The 18,476-nt window shown below is 40.5% G+C and overlaps 1 protein-coding gene across 6 annotated transcripts in view; it reads left to right on the plus strand.

The window, feature by feature from the left end:
* LOC139443343 (protein PALS1-like) overlaps positions 1–18,476 on the plus strand; it is a 103,228-nt gene that overhangs the window by 67,387 nt on the left and 17,365 nt on the right. For 4 of the 6 annotated variants that reach the window (XM_071224322.1, XM_071224324.1, XM_071224326.1 and 1 more), the window contains 2 exons: positions 7,192–8,217; positions 8,865–9,151. In XM_071224322.1, coding sequence (XP_071080423.1) covers positions 7,192–8,217; positions 8,865–9,151 — 1,313 coding nt within the window. Of the gene's footprint in view, positions 1–3,725; positions 3,759–5,777; positions 5,913–7,191; positions 8,218–8,864; positions 9,152–18,476 lie in introns of those variants that run through there. The other 2 variants (XM_071224327.1, XM_071224325.1) reach the window with 2 other exon arrangements.

Raw genomic sequence — 18,476 nt, forward strand, 5'->3', positions numbered from 1 at the left:
AAAAGCGGCGTTAAACCCAACTCACTCACTCACTCACTCAGTATGATTTAGTATTCTTTGGCTAATTGAAATTTGACGGCTGACTACATGATTGTCATATATGGCATGAGTTTAACCCAGATTGACACACAGCATTAAGGGTATAAAACAAGGGCAGGTTGGCTCGGAGTCAATATACTCTGTCTGAGTGGGGTATCCATGTTAAACAGCGGCATGGTACCTCTGTGGGCTAGCATTGTACAACTGGCCCTTCCAGATGAGTACAAGCAGCCAGACCACTGCATGCATGTATGAGGGAATGTGAAACTCCATTTCACCTCACCTCACACATCAGACATTGATTACATCATGAAGAGGTGACCTTGTTATCTGTGTCTATGTTTTTACGAGACCGCCTCCGTGGTCTAGTGGTAGAGGGTCCGCCCGGAGAACGGAAGGTCCGGGGTTCGATCCCCAGCCGAGTCATACCTAAAGACGTTAAAAGATGGTACTTGTTGTTACCCTGTCTGGCGCTCGGCATTAAGGGACTAAAACAAGGACCGGTCGGCTCGGTGTCAGTATACTGTGTCTGAGTGGGGTATTCATGTTAAATTGTGGCATGGTATCTCAGTGATCTAGCACTATAAATCGTCATCAGTCCGAACTAGTACAAGCAGCCACACAAACACGCACACATACATGCACGTCGCTATATAAGTGCAATAATCTTGGACGCGATGTTAAACCCTATTTCACCTCACCTATGTTTTTACAGTCCATATTATGACGAACTAGGACAGTATGGAACATATCTCACAGGCAATCTGGAGATATCGTGTCAACAAACCCTACTGGTATGGGTCGATGTTCCCATTGTTTGCCTCGGGTTTACACAGGTAAACATGGTAGGCCACCATAAAACACTTGCAACACCCACTGACACCCTTCAGGCGTTCTCTGTGACACATGGAGGGTTTCCAGTCTATCAACCCCTGGCATGACACTTGCCAGTTGTCAAGGGCACCAGAATAACCGTGTAGAGTTGTATCCCTTTGGTGTGCCAGAAACCTGTGATTGTGGTGTCATGTCTCAGCTTGCGCTGATTACGTTTCTTGGGTTGTAAGCACCATATCAGAGTTTCACCAAAGTGGTAAATGTCTGAGACGTGCATCATGTGGTCCCACATCATCAGGGCTTGATGTAACTGAAATAATGTTCCCAGCAGCATTAAACTCACTCACTCACTCACTCACTCACTCACTCACTCACTCACTCACTCACTCACTCACTCACTCACTCACTCACTCACTCACCCACCCACTGACCCAACTGCCAGGATCTCCTGGCTGTGGGTTTGAGTCCCAGTTTCCTCCCCACTATAAGCCCAATGGTTCATCCAAACCAGACTGATCATGAATTCTCTCAAAGTCAGCGAAACCTACCATCTTCATCATTTTTGGAAAGTAGTTTGTGGTAGTAGAGCGTCCGCCTGGAGAGAGAGGAGATGGGGGGGGGGGGGGGGGACACAGACTGTCTGGAGTTTGATACCTGGCTGTGTCTTACCAAAAAGACATTAAATTATGGTATTTGTTGTTACCCTGCCTGGTGGTCACCAATAAGGGGCTAAAACAAGGGGACTGGTCAGCTCAGTCAGTGTGTACTGAGTCTGAATGGGATATTCATGTTTAACTGTGGCATGGTATCTCAGTGAGCTAGAACTATTACATCAGCATTAGTCCGGACTAATACAAGCAGCCACACACACACACACACACTCACACTCACACTCACACTCACACTCACACTCACACTCACACACTCACACAGTGCATGCTCGTCACTACATACGTATAATCAATCAATAATCATACAATAATCTTGGATGCAACATTAAATCCTATTTCACCCACCTCATTTTTTTTTAACTTCCAACAATAGATTTCATGTGAGGATTGATTTTGTTCTAAAAGGGATTAAGAACCTTACATCAATCAAATTATCACATCAGTTCCTGTGTAATTTTCACAAGGGACTTTTGTAAATGCATAAAACTCCTTCGCTCCTTCACTCCCAGGGATTATGCACCTGACCTTTCTGCCTATCAGCAGGTATGGCCACCATGGGGGATGTCAAGTAGAATTAAGTGTTGTCCAGGCAGCTGATGGAGCTGGTCCCATCCCAGACAATTAGAGATAGACCGCTAACCCCCCCAGACCAGTAAACACCACACCCTGACCTTCAACCTGGACACAGACTTGACCATGGGTCAGATAGACTGTTATCGCATTGGATCCAGTGAGATGACCCCAGTACCTGATCCTGATTTAATTAGAGCCTGCATGCCCGGAACAAGCCTGGCTGTGTTCTACTGATAGCTTTGTTACATGAGTGTCGGACAGGAACAGAGTTCTTGAAGCTCAGTGGATGACCACCTGCAATTTCTCAGAATAGCGTTTACAGATCTTTGTTCATGTATTTTTTTATCAATACTTCATTTTATTAGACTGAAGTTAATGAGATGATGGTTTCAAAGATGCAAGTCGTTATTGATGGTTTCATTTTGACTGCTTTTATTTGTTCCATCAAATAATCACAAGCATCTGAGAATATTATTTTGAGTAATACACTAGAAATGATTTATTCTACTACTTCATGTTCTATTGCGGGGGCATGGTCCAGCTGTGCTAGGATCAATGAGTTTGAATCCCAGATTTACTCTAATAACATTACTCTGTCTATCAGCACCGTGCCGTGCTGGCGTTTCATGAAAGTGGTAGATTTACTCTAATTGCAATAATCTATCAGCACCTTACCATGCTAGTGTACCGCCTCCGTGGTCAAGTGGTAGAGCGTCAGCCCGGAGAGTGGAAGGTCCGGGGTTCGATCCCCGGACGCATCATACCAAAAGACATTAAAAGATGGTACTTGTTGTTACCCTGTCTGGCGCTCGGCATTAAGGGGCTAAAACAAGGACTGGTCGGCTCGGAGTCAGTATACTGTATCTGAGTGGGGTATTCATGTTAAACTGCGGCATGGTATCTCAGTGAGCTAGCACTATAAATCGGCATCAGTCCGGACTAGTACAAGCAGCCACACACACACACATACACGTGCATGCACATCTCTATATTGGTGCAATAATCTTGGACGCGACGTTAAACCCCATTTCACCTCACCTTACCGTACTAGTGTTTCAGGAAAGTAGTAGGATCAGTGTTACTATGGGCTTATCTCCACATTAAGCTGACACCTGTGATCTTACTCTAATTGTCCACAACTCACTAATGCTGACACGGCATGAATTCACTGACATAATGTTATAGGTAGTGTTAATCTCAACTCACTCTCAAATGTGTTTGCTGGATTGTTCTTGATATTTCTGCAAAGAGGCACAGAGCTACAAACTCCAAATGATGTGTAAAATGAAATCAATGATTTAATATTTCCAAATAATGATTAATGAGATGTAAACAAATAGGAATATCTCACATGCCTATTGGTGAGACATTCAGTGATTGTACATTCCTATAGGCAGTATGTGTTGGCCCTGGGCTGTGAGGCTGGAGGCACAGAGTCAGGTCACTCGCTCAACACTGACCCCAGCTACCTGCCGGGTAGTAGTTGAAGCCCCAGGCAGGTGGAGGAGTCACCGTTACAGACACTGACTCCGCTTGAACAGATGTGTAGTCAGTGGCTTGCTTGGGATAGGAGTGAAGGGTGTTCTTGCTTGGAACATAAGCCTGGTTAATGTTTGATAACAGATTTATGCAACAGACAAGGTATGTGATAATGGCGATGATGGTTGTAGGGTTTCTCCTGGTCGGGGATAGCTTCCCAAGATGTCCATTACAGCTTAAACCATCTGACATAGGGATGATTTATGTGAAAGTTTCTCATGACCAAGATTGACATTACAATGTCTTCTCAAGATGTACATTGCAACATTGACCATCGTCTGACATTGTGATGAATTATGTTATAAAGTTTCTCATGGTCAACATGGTCAAGGAGGACATTTGAGTGTCTTCTCTTGGAGTACCAGTATTGATGTGATGATTTTTTAAGAAATAACAGAAGAGTTAGTGTTGACAAGTTTTCTCATGATCATCATAAGATAAGATGTATTATCTACAAATATGTTTGATCGGTAATTTGTTATCCAGAGATGTTACCTGTGAAATTATTTCATCAGTTTTCTGATAATTAGTTACATAGATTTTCCTACAACTTTACAGTTATTGCCAGGTGTTCTTTTGTAACACTTTATCAACATCATGTGTTGTCTTGTGTTTGTTTGCTGTCAATGTTGACATGACGTGAAGCTGACTGATGATGCACACCTTGGTAGGACATCTTTTCACCTGTATCAGGTGTGCCAGTTACCGGTGAGAAGATCTGGATGAGTCAGGAGTTTATGATAATGATGTTTTTCTGCCATTTCTCGCTTTGAATGTCTGGTCTAGTATTTCTCCCAGTCTCTAGAGAATAAATTAAAACATGAATCCAATTCAAGTCTAGAATGTTTTGGCAAGTCTTGATTACCCCAGCTCCAGAATTAAGTTCTGGGCTCCATTTGGATTATTTTTCTTATTTGGTAGATATAAATTTTTAAATAATATAACTTCATTTCAGGGACTAAATGTAAGTATGTCAAAAATTGATTCCATAAGTCATCTGAACAATAGGCTGCCATTAGTGAAGTTTCTCTGGACATTTTATTTGTTTTTTCTTCATATCCTCTGAAAATGTCAATAAGTAATATAGAATAACCTACTCGGAACTGAGAAATACAGATGATCTGTCCCTCATGAATGAACGCTGTAAGTCCCTCGCCAAAGCTTCAGGATTAATACCATTGTTTTACTCAGGATAGATAATTCGTAATTCCGAGATTGCTCATTGGTTATTCTAAAAATATATTTCTTAGAAAATAGGACAGAAGACTTCAATGGTTACCAAGAATACAAAGACTGCTTAATAATACATGGCAGGCTGCAGCTCTTTCAATCACAGTGTAATATTTTGGAAACAAACTAATGGTGTTCCCATAAACGAAATGGCTCCAAATTTGCAATTATCTTAATACCTGCTCTCTCCCTTGTTTCCACTTATGATCTTATTGTCACATTGTTTCCAACCTTGGAACATGCATAACATGAGTGTGCTATGTATGGTCGTATACACAGGGGTGGTATATTGATTCTAACAACTAGGACTTATACAATACATTCTCACTATTATCTCAAAGTCATGTCCCCATGGGAACTTTGTGAAATATTGAGGTTGCAATATGTAAGACATCAAAGCTAATTTCGTTCTAATTAGATGGAAATATTCCTTGAACTTTATGACATGTTGAGGTTACATCATGAGTATGTCCGGGGTTATCTTTGTCTAATTGGCAATAGAAGTATTCTGAAGATACCCTTTCACACTGTCATCGTAATCCCACATCCTTTGTTCCCTCTTTCCCCCATACACCAACCAATGTCACAAGTCAGGAGCACCTTCTGTAGCACTGTCCTTAGAGTGTCCACTGGGAGACGGTTGGACTGTAGAACCATCTTTGTCCATAACATGCTCACACCTCTATCAATATAGGAAGACACGCCTGAAATGGACCCTGCAATTAGTCCATTGACCATGATAGGCCAGTGGTGCTGTATGTGGCAAGTAAACTGATTTAACCTGTTGATGTGATAACTCAGACAACGCAATTACCTCAATAGGAGGAGACACGTCATTTATGCTTGTTAGCTGAACTTTCCCTGTCAAATCATCCGAATGCTCCCTGCCGTTGCTGGAGAGAATACATCGGCAGAGTGTTCGCATCATTATGACGCTTTCAGTAGTTTTGTTTGATGGTGAATATTGTGTGGGATAATAAGTCAGTGTCTTTGAACTCACACAGGAATTTGCTGATTGTTATTAAGGTAGATTGTTTGCATTGTTTCAATATGACATTTTGTGAATTTATCATTGTAGCTTTTATTGTTGGTTTTTGATTGCCAGCAATGACGTGTCATGTAACACTATGTGCGTCAAACATGGACCAGCATCATGATGTGTAACATGGCCAATACCCAACATGCTTCATAGTATTTCAAGTGATATGTCGTTTGAAATTTCCATAACAGTTATTGGTTTCTGAAGACGTAGCTCTTTCCAGCAAGTTTATGATTAAAACTTTGTGTAAAATATATATGAAAAGGAATTAGTTGTTTTGCATCATTACACAATGGTTAATTAAGATTCATGTGTTGTATTACTTTTGTATTGCTCAGAGTTTTTCCTGTAATTGCTTCTTTAATCATTTCCGAGTTTTCTGGATCACTTTGTCTGTGTTACTAATAAGACATTCTGCAGACAGAATCCAAGTTGGTTTTTGGCCCCTCCATGCTCAATCTCCCCATCTTTAGCTTCAAGCAATCTGTTGTTAGCGCCGATTTGACAGAAATTGCTGGATATTGATTTAGTTAAGAGAGGTTTTATTTCGAATATTGACAATACCTAAATCCCCATGAGATACGGAATCACATACGCTTGCATGGAGTGGTTTATTTTCGGTTGAGAATCAGGAGTCCCTGCAGTGAAAGACGGGTCTCTTTATACTGACGGACGATGTCCTTAGGCTGTCAGAAGACTGAATGGTTTAGGAGGACTTCAGAATAGACTGAAACATGTGATTTTTCTTCATGTGAAATTGATATTTTATGTTCCATTAACTGGGAGTAACTGGTGTCATCACTAATTTTCAGTGATCCATTCGTATAATTTTCACTGCTTTTTTGCCTTTTATGCACAATGGAATCTGAGGGAGGGGGAGGATAATCAAAACTAGTTTTTCTCCCGCGATGATGGACGTTTTATATTATATGGATGGGAATTTTCTGACCTGTTGGATGAAAAATGAATGATTTCTAGTTACAGTTGATCTGTGATATGATAGGTAATATTTCATGAGAATGTATAAATCAACACATTTTCACATGAGTGAAGACCATTCTTTAAATGGATAGAATATTGGTAACGGGAGCCAAAAAATGTTTTCACTCATGAGTTCTCAAGAACTACAGAGTCTGCACTAAGGTTTTTGTATGGTCACTTGTATTGCATCTGATTGACATCTGTGGTAAACGTTTCACCATTTTCTTTGTTTCATCTGTTTGACATGATTATTTACAAAACTAAACCTACTTATTTGTGTTTCAGTTTCTGACATAGAGAAGGTTCATGATGCTTACATCATTGCGGTTGAAGATGGCACAAAGCATCACCTTGAGAGCCTACCAGCTCTACAGAGGGTCACCCCGCGGGACATGACTAAACTCCTCAACAGCACCGACAACAGCGAGGCAGGCTCAGTGCAGTCTGATATTTCTGTGGAGGATAATACCGTATACGTTTCGTCAATGCCGACCGAAAAGACCCCGAAGAAGAAGAAGGCCAATGGGCATGCCAAGAATGGCGATGTGAATGGTAGTTCTGAACTGATCGAGATGAACGGGGTTCTGGAGAAAGAGAGCCCGAAGAAGGGCAAGAAGTCGAAGAAGGAATCCCGCAAACAGAAGGTGGCCAGCACCTCTGACACCCCTCTCATTGAGGAGATGAATGGGTCGGACAGACTCTCTCGTAATGGCACCACTCTCAGTCAGAACTCGCTCAACCGATCAAAGGACAACATATATGCATATGACAGTGAGGATTTTGATCCTAGTATGCAGAACTCATTTGAATTTGAGGATTCAGGACCTCATAGAGAAATGGCGATTGATTGCCCTGACAGTTTTGTGGGGACAATTAAAACTGCTCCACGCTACCCACCGCCCAACCAGAACAGCTTGCCCCGAGTTCCACCAACCACCCCCATGAAACATGCTCTTGATAACTCAAGTGAGAACATTCACACAGAAGCAGTTCTGAATGATGCTGCAGTTGCAATGGGCAACCAACAGCAGCAGCCAACAATGGAACAGTTGGAGAGATTACGGAAACATCAGGAAGAACTCCGGAAACGTCGGGAGGAAGAGACAAGGCACTTCCAGGAGGAAGAGTTTCTCCGAACATCGTTACGCGGCTCCAAGAAGCTGCAAGCGCTTGAGGACAAGAAGACTGTTCCGGCAAGTGGTGTGGTCAACACAGCGTTCATTGATGGGGAGGATGAGGAGGTCCAAGATGGAACGCTGGACTCGAGTGATCCTCTCACGTCGCGGGACAGGTTCCATGCAAAGCGAGTTGGTAAGTAATGGAGGCTTTCGTAGATCTTTGTACAATTTGTTTAGTTTCTTTAGTTGAAATTACTTTAACAAGGGGTAACCAAATTTGAACTGGATTTGAATTAGAATCTTTTAGCACTCTATTGAAAAATAGCAAAGGATGTAATTAGTTTGACTAGTTCCTGTCCACTGAAAGAACCTGAAGATAGCAAGGTTACAAAGCAGCAAAAGCCTAGTGGTTAAAGCGTTCACTCGTCACACCGAAGACCCGGGCTCGATTCCCTACATGGGTACAATGTCTGTACAATGTGTGAAGCCCATTTCTGGTGTCCTCAGCATTATTTTGCTGGAATATCGCTAAAACAATACTCACTTAATGTGGGTGGTCGTAGAAGGAGATCAAATGGATCGGCTTGTCAGGTTTGGTAACTTGGTTGATTGCGTGTCTTCATACCCCAATGGTATAGTCAATCACTGGTATGGTCTCGTCAAGGCTTGATTATATACAGGCCGCCATCATGAAGCTGGAACATTGCTGAGTGAGGCATTAAACAATAAAGAACACTGGTTTACCTGGTCCAGTTGCAGTTACCTTACAGTCCACATTTGGACTTACATAAAACCTCACTCACTCACCACTCACTCACTCATGTGTTTGTTGTGTTCCAGACATGGGGGATATGTTCCAGTCACTGCAGTATGTCCGAAGTCAGCTCAATTCTAATGAAGACCAAGGAGATATTACCTTTCTTAAGAACTTGTTTCTCAACGGCAAGTTTCAACATGCTGTTAACATACACAACAAGATTGTGGAAGTGACTTCTCAATCCCCACAGCCACGCCCTGTAGCAAGCAATGGCCAAAATAGTGCTAACAATGTGATCAATTCTGTGCAGCAATCAAAAGAACAGTTATCGGAGGAGCTTGTCAGTTTACTTAATAGGCCACATATGAAGGTGAGTTCATTTTAGTTAGTATAGTTTAAGTTTTGGACAGACCACTTGATTTGTTCTGCCAAAAATCCAAGATGTATAATTCATGCAAATACCATGCCTCTGTTACATCTTTGCCATAATCCTAAGCTGTCATCACACTATAAAAATGTTTTAGATTTTCAACAGAAGTCCTCTTCATCGTCAGCTGATCCTAGTTAGTTGTGTGGATAATAGTTTCCTCCAACATGTTCCTTGCATGCGCCAGATGGGAAACCTCACTTCACTTCATGATATATTTATTGTAAAAAAATTAGGGATGTCAAAGTTTGAAAAAGTTTGAAATAGCTTGAACCAGTTACTGGTATTATTGAAACCGTTTTGTGTCCAAACATATGCTAAAACCTGGCAACCGGCCTGACAGCACTGGTGTATTAGTTGTTCCCTGTCCTGTCCTTATCTATACTACTCAAAAGATGTTAAGGAACCATGACAATGCTGCAACTTGCAACACAGATGGCATGGATCGAGGTCTGTGATATTGAATATGCGTTTGACCCACGGGGTTCCCAGGGTAGAATTGGTCCCCAGCAACCTATTCTGGCTGTAAGACTATGTTCAATCTATCATGGCCGCGACAGACTAACTATTGTCATAGGCTGGGGACTCAACCTAGCTTGAAACTAGTCACTGATAGTATGGAGATTACTCTTAGTTGTTACCCATACATCCATTTCTCACAATAACTATAGTCATACAAAAAATTGGTTGTTCTTTAACTTGATTTGAGTAGTATACTTGAGATCCTACAACTGGAAGTGAGGATGAGGACACATTACCATGATTACCTGTTGTCCTGTCTGCCCTCTGTGACTTCTTACAGACTGAGACGGTATTGTTCCCATGAGAATGAGCCGTACACACAAACAGAATGGGTTTCATTCCCACCTCACCTGACTGAAAGGCAACTGTATTGATAAAGCTATTTATAGCCATGACTAAGCCTGTTTTGTTCACAATATAATGAAATTTGGTATTTGTTTTGTTTGTGGGATTCAACACATATGTTATGTTTTGTACAATTTATGGAAGTTATTACCTTGTTTTGACCATCAGCAACCCATGCTTGCCGTATAAGGCGACTATGCTTGTCACAAGAGGCGAATAACGAGATCGGGTGGACAGGATCGCTGACTTGGTTGATGCTTGTCATCGTATCCCAATTGCATAGATCGATGCACATGTCAGTCACAGTAGTGTCTGGTCCAAACTTGATTACCGTCATATAGCTGGAATATTGGTTGAGCATGGCGTTAAACAACAAACAAACATGTTCTTACTTCTCCCAGAATTCATATTTGGCTTTGTAAGCATCTTCTCCTCTTGTAAGCATCTTCTCCTCTTGTAAGCATCTTCTCCTCTTGTAAGCATCTTCTCCTCTCATTGGCTCTGAAATTACCAGACTGAGGGAACTGAACTTTTGCGTGTATGTTTCTCATGATGGACATTTTAATTAGAACCTATGAAGATCTAGGGTAGAATAGGTCTTCAGTAACCCATGCTGGCCATACAAGGCAACTAGGCGTGTCGTAAGAGGTGAATAACGGGATTGGGTGGTCAGGCTCGCTGACTTTGGTGATGCATGTCATCGTTTTCCAATTGCATGGATCGATGCTTATGATGTCAATCACATGATTGTCTGGTTCAGACTTGATTATTTACAAACCACTGTCATACAGCTGGAATATTGCTGCGTGCAGTGTTAAACAACAAAGAAAAGTAACTGGAATAATTACATTTGCGTGTTAGTTTTCCCACAGTGTGTATGCTAAAATCATTGGAATACCAATGCTAACAGCAAGTTTTGTAAAGTGACTTTTGTGGTTGACTACAAATCCAGGCGAGCTACAGTAGCATGGCAATACTTTTGAGAAAGGCTTTGTTCAGACGCTTATCTGTTATGGCAATTTTATGGTGATCAGGTTGAGAATAGACTAATAATGCTTGATCAGGGCAGCATTGTTCTTTGCTAATTGGGTATTGAAAGGAATTAAATCTGCCAACTGTCTGTATTCGTGTTCATCAGCTGTTCAGGCCTTTTAATCAAAAATGTTACAATGGAAAGTATCAATTGCAATCTAAGGGACTTCAGTATGAAACGATCATAGTTTTATTGACATTTTTAATTTTCTAAACAGCATATATGTACTACGCAATAAGTTTGGGCACAGCATCAATAGTTGTGAAATGTTTTGACACGACAAATTGTGTTCTCCATGTTTGTTACATGAGTCACAGTGTTTGAGTGACAGGGTTGACGTGACATGGCAGCATTGCACAGGTTCATGTCCACCAAATAAATCATATATCTTGGTGCAAGAGCTCTCTTTGGATTTGAAACCCCTTAAACATAAACGTTGCTGAATCTGTATCGAATGAATTTCTGTTCTTTATTAGTTTTTTCAAATCTTGAAATATTTTCGACGAGACTTTCTGCCTACAATAGGGACATAAGACATCTTGTGGTGAAAATTGATTTCAGAGTAAAAACTATCAAAGTTTAGATTAGACTTCAGCATAGGATAAATAACCAAAGACAATCCAAATCTCTGTGATATAGACTCTGTGTTGTAATGTTGGTTTAAAAATTCAACAGCTTCATTCATGTGGTTTTGATGACGTCAAACTGACAAATAATTATGACTTTTTATGTGTAAGCATTTCTGTGCAGTTTCATAGATTAGATTATAGAGCTTTGAGAGTTTTTGGAAAGGTATTATTTCTGATTATTTTATGTCCCTGAATATCTTGCACCCTTACCATGAGAGATGTCACTTCAGAAATTTCACGGTCTTCTTCATGGCACAAAGATTCAGCCGTTTGGAGATACTGTTATTTCAAGACTGAGTTGGAACCCAAATTAGAGTGACAGATTGAAAAATACTACACCTCTGTATCACTGTTACATGAGTCTTTCAAGAGCAAGTTTCAAGAGCAAGCCCAACTTAAATGGCTCGACTCTGCCTCGATCAAATGACATTTTTTGTAAAAAATTGAAGAAAAATTATTAACTGCTTCAAGCAGGGCCCTGATTTGCAAATCGATTGTGTCTCCGCGACTATTGTAGCTCCCATTTTTTTAACAAAGACTTACGGCAGCAATAGCATCACAATCTTGTTGCGAAAGGGACCCAGGATCACAAGTGTTTTACTGACACGTAATATTGTATGTGGAGGGATATAAATTATATTTATTATATATATATATATAAGAAAATCTACAAGTGTTTTGTGGGATAATGAACTGAGTGATATATTAATGGAATTATAATCGACTTTCCTAGCATTGTATTTGATATTGAATTAACTGGAATATAATTGACAGACACCTTCTTTATGTTGTAAATTGTTATTACATTATGTGAAATATTAATTATATTTAATTGCTGTTTTTTTATTGTTGTATTTGATATTGAATTAGGTTGGATATTAATGATTATTATCACATCTAAGGCGATGTGTTGTGATATATTGGTAGAAACTGCCTGACGTGGATGACTTCATACATCAATCACAGAGACGTTGTGTGACTTTTGTGTGGACTGGGGTAGTATGGTTGTTACTATACTGTAGGCAACCCCTGGCGATGGTTCCTCTGGCAATGTAAGGGAGAGTGTAGGCAACCATCAGAGATAGGAAAACACCAAAGGGAGCAAGGTCCTGTTCCTCTGGCAATGGAAGGGAGTGTAGGCAACCATCAGAGATAGGAAAACACCAAAGGAGCGAGGTCCTGTTTCCCTGGCAATGTAAGGGAGTGTAGGCAACCATCAGAGATGGGAAAACACCAAAGAAGCTAGGCCCTGATCCTCTGGCAATGTAAGGGAGTGTAGGCAACCACCAGAGATAGGAAAACACAAAGGGAGCGAGGTCCTGTTCCTCTGGCAATGTAAGGTAGTGTAGGCAACCATCAGAGATGGGAAAACACAAAGGGCTACCTCCTGTTCCTCTGGCAAATTAAGGGAGAATAGGCAACCATCAGAGATGGGAAAACACCAAAGAAGCTAGGCCCTGATCCTCTGGCAATGTAAGGGAGAGAAGGCAACCATCAGAGATGGGAAAACACCAAAGGAGCGAGGTCCTGTTCCTATGGCAAAGTAAGGGAGTGTAGGCAACCATCAGTGATAGGAAAACACCAAAGGAGCGAGGTCCTGTTCCCCTGGCAATGTATGGGAGAGAAGGCAACCATCAGAGATGGGAAAACACCAAAGAAGCTAGGCCCTGATCCTCTGGCAATGTAAGGGAGAGAAGGCAACCATCAGAGATGGGAAAACACCAAAGGAGCGAGGTCCTGATCCCCTGGCAATGTAAGGGAGTGTAGGCAACCATCAGAGATGGGAAAACACCAAAGGAGCGAGGTCCTGATCCCCTGGCAATGTTAGGGAGTGTAGGCAACCATCAGAGATGGGAAAACACCAAAGAAGCTAGGCCCTGATCCTCTGGCAATGTAAGGGAGAGTAGGCAATCATCAGAGATGGGAAAACACCAAAGGAGCGAGGTCCTGTTCCCCTGGCAATGTAAGGGAGTGTAGGCAACCATCAGAGATGGGAAAACACAAAGGGAGCGAGGTCCTGTTCCTCTTGCAAAGTAAGGGAGTGTAGGCAACCATCAGAGATGGGAAAACACCAAAGAAGCTAGGCCCTGATCCAAGGCAGTGTTGGGCAGTATGGTAGCCTAGCATGAAAGTATTCATTCATCATGTTAAAAGCCTGGTTTGAATTCCCACATGGGTGCAATGTCTCAAACCAATTTCTGGTGTACCCACCATCATACATCTGGGATATAACTAAATACTGTGTAAAATCATACCCACACACTCAAAGACATTGTCAAACTATGTCTGTTCTGAGTGACTCTAACATGGTGCTAAGACACTTTTATAGTTTATGTCGCCCTTGGTTTGTAAGAAATGACCCATGTGCAGTTCGGGAATCCTATTGCTACTTTCTAGTGGGCCAATAAGGGCCCTTATCACATCATTTCCAAATTTATGTTGTAAACACATCATCAGCACCAACTCTCAGATCTGAGGTAAAGGTAAATAATTTGATTATAAAATTCAAGATAAATGGTACATTTTATGTGAATATACACTGGTGTAGTAAATTAAAAGCTAGGAATAGTCCTAAGATATCTGTGCATTTGTGATAACCAGGTTTTGATTTGTTTGGATTCTATGTGAAGACCTGCATGGCGATAATAGTAACAGAGCCAAGACGCTCTATTAATGAGGTCATAACTAACTGCAAACATGGTGATATGATCTACTGGGTAATTATTGTGTATATCAGCCAATAGTTGACACTGGGCAATACGCTCATATCATCAACATATATATGACCAGGAAGATAGTGACTTCTAGTTTATGGTCAGGCACTTGCTTGCTGTAATAGACTTTATTGAACTTCCTCTTGTTAGTGAGAGCAGGGTGGAGATAAGGCCAGTCAGGCAAAAGGTTATACTGAAATATAATCCCCACCATAACTGTCAGCCATTGTTCTGTGTGCATTGTCAGAGAGTTCCTGGCTTTGTGTGTCAAGCTGATATGCCGGCAGATTTGGCCTTGTGGAATGTGGGTTCCACCTCTCAAATACTTGTGTGTGACAACTTGCAATCTGCAGACCACTGTTGTTGATTTCCACATGTTGAATCACTGTGTGATCGGGTTGAAGTCACAGCCACATTATACCTGTACAGATGACTCTTGACGGCTGTCCTTCTAGCATAACTTGTTTAGTTAAAGAACACATGTATTTTGTATATATTTCTATGTTACATTTGCCCATTTCTCAGGAAAAAGGAAAGTCTGAAGTAATATTGTTTAGCAGTGGAGTGAAACATGGCTGTCAACTGTCCCGAATTTTCGTATTTTATGAATTTGCAACTATGCTATGAAAATATGATTTCTTCATGTAAATGTTATGTCAATCTAAGAAAAAGAAATCTCAAGGACTAAATTTTCATAGACACCGGTTAAGAGACGTTCATTATTTAGCTTTAGACTGTCTGCTACTAACACAAGTTTGTTTTGTTTATCCACTGGTATGAAGTTACAAGTCAATTTATAGTGCTGCATCTGTCCAATCAGGACGCTACACTCACATTATCAGAAGTTTCTGATGTTGAAATAAAAACTAAGTGACTATTATCAAGTGAGTTACAGAATCACATGGCTGTATTGTAATGTAGACGGACATAAAAATATACTGGCTGTAATTTGAGAAAGTAGCAGCTATGGTGATACATATTGCTACAAGTTAGTACTTCATCAACCCTTGAAGTTAAAGGAAATATTTACACTGGAAAATATACCGGTATGCAAGCCAAATGGAAATATGAGAAGTGAGGTGACAGACTTGTCAATTAAATGCAAACAACTTTATGCAGTTTATTGGTTAAAGAAACCAAGTTTCAAGACTGCACTGAACGATATATCCATGGATGTATTATTATTCTGTCCTTATAATTAGCAAGTTTAGATAACTTGATTAACAGAATGCCAGACTTTTGTAAGGACATCTTGTTCTTGTTATGAATATAATCAAGGGATTATGGTTTAAACTAATAATCATTGCCTTGGAGACTTGTGCAAGTCTACAATTAAAGAGATGCGGTGGTTTTCAATTGTGGAATGATATAATCAGTGTTACCAGACAGAATCAAGTCAATAACATTGTTGTAACCAACCGCTGTGTTGCACAGCTTACTTATTGCAATGTTGTAACCAACCGCTGTGTTCCACAGCTTACTTATTGCAATGTTGTAACCAACCGCTGTGTTGCACAGCTTACTTATTGCAATGTTGTAACCAACCTCTGTTTTCCACAGCTTACTTATGGCAATGTTGTAACCAACCGCTGTGTTGCACAGCTTACTTATTGCAATGTTGTAACAAACTGCTGTGTTGCACAGCTTACTTATTGCAATGTTGTAATCAACCGCTGTGTTGCACAGCTTACTTATCGTAATATTGTAACCAACCGCTGTGTTCCACAGCTTACTTATTGCAATGTCGTAACCAACCGCTGTGTTGCACAGCTTACTTATTGCAATGTTGTAACCAACCGCTGTGTTGCACAGCTTACTTATTGCAATGTTGTAACCAACCACTGTGTTGCACAGCTTACTTATTGCAATGTTGTAACCAACCACTGTGTTCCACAGCTTACTTATTGCAATGTTGTAACCAACCGCTGTGTTCCACAGCTTACTTATTGCAATGTTGTAACCAACCGCTGTGTTCCACAGCTTACTTTTTGCAATGTTGTAACCAACCACTGTGTTCCACAGCTTATTATTGCAATGTTGTAACCAACCGCTGTGTTGCACAGCTTACTTATTGCAATGTTGTAACCAACCGCTGTGTTGCACAGCTTACTTATTGCAATGTTGTAACCAACCACTGTGTTGCACAGCTTACTTATTGCAATGTTGTAACCAACCACTGTGTTCCACAGCTTACTTATTGCAATGTTGTAACCAACCGCTGTGTTCCACAGCTTACTTTTTGCAATGTTGTAACCAACCACTGTGTTCCACAGCTTATTATTGCAATGTTGTAACCAACCGCTGTGTTGCACAGCTTACTTATTGCAATGTTGTAACAAACTGCTTTGATCCCAATTCACCGACTCACTTTGTCCCCAATGCAATACTATAACTCATAACAGATGTTTCATTGGACATATGATTTTGCAGAGTTATAAAAAAATTATTGAATTTAAGTGAAATATAAAATATGTGTATTAATAATGATCCTAATTTTAGAAATTCAAAGAAAATTGGTTGTTATCAATTTTAAGCTTGCAGATATGTTGCTGAAACATAAAAGTAAATTCAGTATTTATTGTGGTATTAACAGAGCTGAAGGCATCGTCTCGGCCATCTTGCAAACCATCCAGGACAATATCTCAGACTCAAACAGATTACAGCCATCGTGCTCAGTGCCCATAAACAGTGTTGTCAAACATTTCAACAGTGTGCTCAAAGATTAAACTCCAAAAAATATCTGTTAAGTGCCATAACATTTTTTGGTTCATTTACACTGAAGTGGTTTCAAGGTAGTAAATCTGACATGAAAGGTAGAATCTGGTGTTGCCAGGCAACATATGACATGTCGGACAGTCCAGAGATGTTCAGAGATGATCTGGTGACGACTATGTTTGTCTTCCATGATCTGTGGTTGACTTGTGGTCAGTGATAGATAATCTCTGTTTGTCAGGCATGTTGGACAGAAGATGAAGATGATCAAACTGATCATGCCTGTGTCTGCATCTTGTTTGAGCAGCTTTACTATAGTTCAGCATGTATGAACATGAGCATGAGTTAGATGGGTTTTACGCAGTTTGGGCAATATTCCAGCAGTTACATCACGACAGGGCACACCAGAAATGGGTGTCACACATTGTACCCATGTGGGGAATCGAACCTTCAGCGTGACGAGCAAATCCTTTAACCACTACGGCATCACACTACACAAGACAACTATATTGTTTCAGTGTACCCTGAGAAATGAAATATTTACGCAAAAAAAAGAATCCAGGTCGCCATTCCTAAAGCAATCTTAGCACTACGGCTGTCTTAAGTCTGTGGTAAAGTATGGGACTTAAAATCATGAGCGCTACAATGAATGTGTTGAACTGGGCCCTTGGTATTTCAAGTGATCTTCAGAGGCAGGGGTTGGCTAACTTGTTAAAGCATTTGCTCTGCACACCTGAGGCACATGTTTGATCCACCATAGGAGTTCAGTGTGAAAATATAAAATGTCAGCGCCCGAAAAAGTCAATTTTATGTGATCCTGAGGGATGATGAGGTGGCCTAGTGGATAAGGTTACTGTTCTTCTTGATGATGTCATAGGTTTGATTCCCAACATGTGTATAACATGAATACATAGGTTCTCTTCTTTCACAACTTGAGAGACTACTTTAATGTACTGTATACATTTATACATATTTTAACCACATATGTACATGCTGGAGCTCTACCAAATATTTAAGTTTCAAGTAAATCACATAAGTCAACAATTAATGTGTATGAATGCCTTGAGCTGTGTTTATAAAAACAATTAAATATGTAGTATTAAATCCCTACATCCTCACATTAAAAAAAACCATTTGAATGATAATTATTTTATTTTGGCCATAGTCCAGTTTTGTGGATGGTGGTAGTTAGACCCTCCCAACAATCCTTGGACCGACTTCAAGAGTCAACACTGTAGAAACAAACATTCCATTTCAATTCAAGTTTGAAGATAATTTGCCAAATGCAGTCATTAATTAAACATTGTCTCAGC

The sequence above is a fragment of the Haliotis cracherodii genome, unplaced genomic scaffold (assembly GCF_022045235.1).
Source record: "Haliotis cracherodii isolate W230 unplaced genomic scaffold, xgHalCrac1.p SCAF_5, whole genome shotgun sequence".
NCBI lineage: Eukaryota > Metazoa > Mollusca > Gastropoda > Lepetellida > Haliotidae > Haliotis > Haliotis cracherodii.